At 21.2% G+C, this 3,292-nt stretch overlaps 1 protein-coding gene across 1 annotated transcript; it reads left to right on the top strand.

Moving 5' to 3' along the window:
- Positions 1-1,082: 1,082 nt before the first annotated feature.
- Positions 1,083-3,140, top strand: PRSY57_0614200 (cdc2-related protein kinase 5; the record flags this gene model as incomplete). The annotated part of the gene is made up of 1 exon (XM_012906518.2): positions 1,083-3,140. One exon carries the CDS (start codon positions 1,083-1,085, stop codon positions 3,138-3,140), a length of 2,058 nt encoding a protein of 685 aa, XP_012761972.2.
- Positions 3,141-3,292: the final 152 nt, after the last annotated feature.

The raw sequence follows: 3,292 nt of genomic DNA on the forward strand, positions 1-3,292 counted from the left end.
ATTTTTTTTTTTTTATAATAAAAAAATTAAAAAAAAAAAAACAAAAAATTTTTTATAAAAATAAAAAAAATATTTTGGGAAAAAAAAAAAAAAAAAAAAAAAAAAAAAAAAAAAAAAAAAAAAAGTATATATAAGACAAATAAGAAATATATATATATCAAAGGAAAATATATATATATATATTTTTTTTTTATAATGTATACATGTTTATTGGTACAATATACATAAAGGATAGAAAAAGGAAAGGAAAGAAAAGGAAGAAAAGAAAAGGAAGAAAAGAAAAGGAAAGAAAATAAAAGAACAATAAAATATAAATGTATACATATAAAGAATATTAGTATATATAAATATATATATATATATATATATATATTTATTTATTTTTATTTTTATTTTTATTTTTTTATTTGTGTTTAAGTATTTAATAATTTTAAATAAAATAAAAATGTCAATTTTATCATATTATTCTTTTTAAACTTTTTTTTTTTTAAAATGGCTTATCGATTAACAATAAGTAGGCATATAAAATAATATATGCAATAGATAAAAAAAATATATATATATATATATATATATATTTATATAATATATGTTTATTTGTTTACATATATATATTTTATTTATGATAATGTAAATATTGTAAAATGAAAAACACATTTTAAACACATATACCTATGTTTCAATGATTACCTTTTTTATTTTATTTTATTATTTTATTTTATTATTTTATTTTATTTTATTTTTTTATGTGATTTATATATTACAATAAATGTATATAATTTATAAATTATAATTATATTTTATATGTTTGGTGTATATGCTTATTTATCTACATATATTTTAAAGAAAGTACCCACCGTTTGAAGTCGCTCGTTTGTTTTATTCATTTTGTGTCATATAATATATCATATAATATCATATCATATCATATAATATCATATAATATCATATCATATAATATCATATCATATCATATAATATCATATAATATCATTTCATATCATTTTATTTCATATCATATAATATCATATCATATCATATCATATCATTTTATTTCATATCATATCATTTCACTTTATATAATGTTTGGAATTACATTAACAAAGTGCAAAATATACTTCAATAATATATATTCGACTGTATCTCTTGAAGAAAAATTAGGGGGGGGCACCTATGGTGACGTGTACAAAGGGAAAGTAATAAAATATAATAATAATAATAATAATAATGATTTATACCAAAATACAAATTATTTACCTTATGATTATTATACTGATGAATTTGTTTTTTTTCGTAAAAATGTTTATGCAATAAAATTTTTTCGAGACGATTTAAGGACCATAAATGAAGAAGGTATAAGTTGTACGACATTAAGAGAATTAAGTTGTTTAAAGAATATTGGGAGGCATCCCAATATCCTTCGTTTAATAGATGTTACTATAGATAGACAGAAACTTATAAGTGAATATATAAATAGACAGATATTACAACATTATACATCAAATTATCATCATCATCATCATAGTAAATTAGATATCACACCGTTATCAGCTGATCAGAAATTTATTTTTGCTGCATATGAATATTGTGATGGTGGGGATTTAAAAAAGCTTATACAAAAAACAAAAATTAGTGATGACCAAGCGGGACTTAATTTGAAAGAAGCCAAGTGGTTATCCTTCCAACTATTAAATGGATTAGCTTATTTACATAATAATAAAATGTGTCATAGAGATTTGAAACCTGAGAATGTTATGTTACAAGAGACATCTAATCATAAGTATCTTTTAAAGATTGGAGATTTGGGTTTATGCAGAGAATTAAAAAACGATGGCGACATGACACCTACTGTGTGTACAATATATTACCGACCTTTGGAAGTGTTGCTTTCTAAATTTGAATTATCTAATAAGCATCATCATAATAATAAAAGTCACGTAAATCATAGAAGGGATAACGATGATGATGAAGATGATGATGATGATGAAGAAGAAGATGACGATGTAGAAGTACATGATGGTAATAAAACTAGTAGTAATATTAATAACAATAAAAATAATAGTCACATTAATTATAATAACCATAATTGGAGTCGTCGTAAAAATAAAATGAAAAAAAAAAAAAAAAAGAAAAAAAAAAAAGAGAAAGATGATGATTATTATAATAAAGATTTTCAATATGGTTTAAATGTTGATATATGGTCAGCTGCATGCATTATATGTGAACTTATTATTGGGAGACCTCTTTTTAAAGGAGTCACAGAATTTGATTTGATTATAAGGATTGTTAATTCTTTAGGCAAGCCTAATAAAGATGAGCTAGAATTTTTTAGTAATTCTCGTTTTTATCCTTTAAAAGAGGATTTTTTTAATGTTCATATAAAAAATAAAAAGGATGCCTTAAACGTTATTACGAACGGACGAATAGATGAGTTAGGTATTGATTTGCTTGTTAAGATGTTGAAATATAATCCGAATGATCGTATTACTGCAGCTGATGCTTTATCACATCCATGGTTTTCAGATATAAGATTTGATAACTTAGATGGTATAGGTGTTTATAATTGGTATGTACATTGTTTAAAATATTATATTGGTATTAAAACATTTAGAGAAATTGAACAAAAAAAAAAGAATTTACTTACGACAACAATGATTTCCCATTTTTTATGTAAGTCGAATGATAAGTATGCTAAGGTTATTTTTAAGTTAATTAATGATACGTTTAAAAATTTAGGAGGATATAAAAAAAGTGGACGCAGATCTTTTGCTATTTTTTCAGATAAATATGCTCATGATGAAAAGAACACAAATGGATTTATTAAAAGAGCAAGTATTAAAGTCTTAAATGATATGAAAGAAAAAAATGTTAAAGAAACAAAAGAAGAGTTTTCTTTTTATGATGAAAGTACAACTTATATGACACCACCAACATCTGTTAAAAGAAGAAAATTCAATAGATCAAGTTATCATGCTATTAACCCAGAACATTCATATGAATTTACAAATAAAATGAGAATGAAAAGAAATCTATCCATTCCAGATTTTTCAACACCAGATAAAAGTATACAAAAACAAAAAAAGATAAAAGCTGCTACCACAACGAATAAAGCAAGTCTTCTAGAATTTTCTCATTTTTAATGTATTATAAAAAAAAAAAAAAAAATATATATATATATATATATATATATATATATTTATATATATATATATTTTTATTTATTTATTTTTATTCATATTTATATTTTTATCCTTTTTAATTTTTTTTTTTTTTTTTTTTTTTTTTTTTTTTT

This window comes from Plasmodium reichenowi, chromosome 6, assembly GCF_001601855.1.
Source record: "Plasmodium reichenowi strain SY57 chromosome 6, whole genome shotgun sequence".
NCBI lineage: Eukaryota > Apicomplexa > Aconoidasida > Haemosporida > Plasmodiidae > Plasmodium > Plasmodium reichenowi.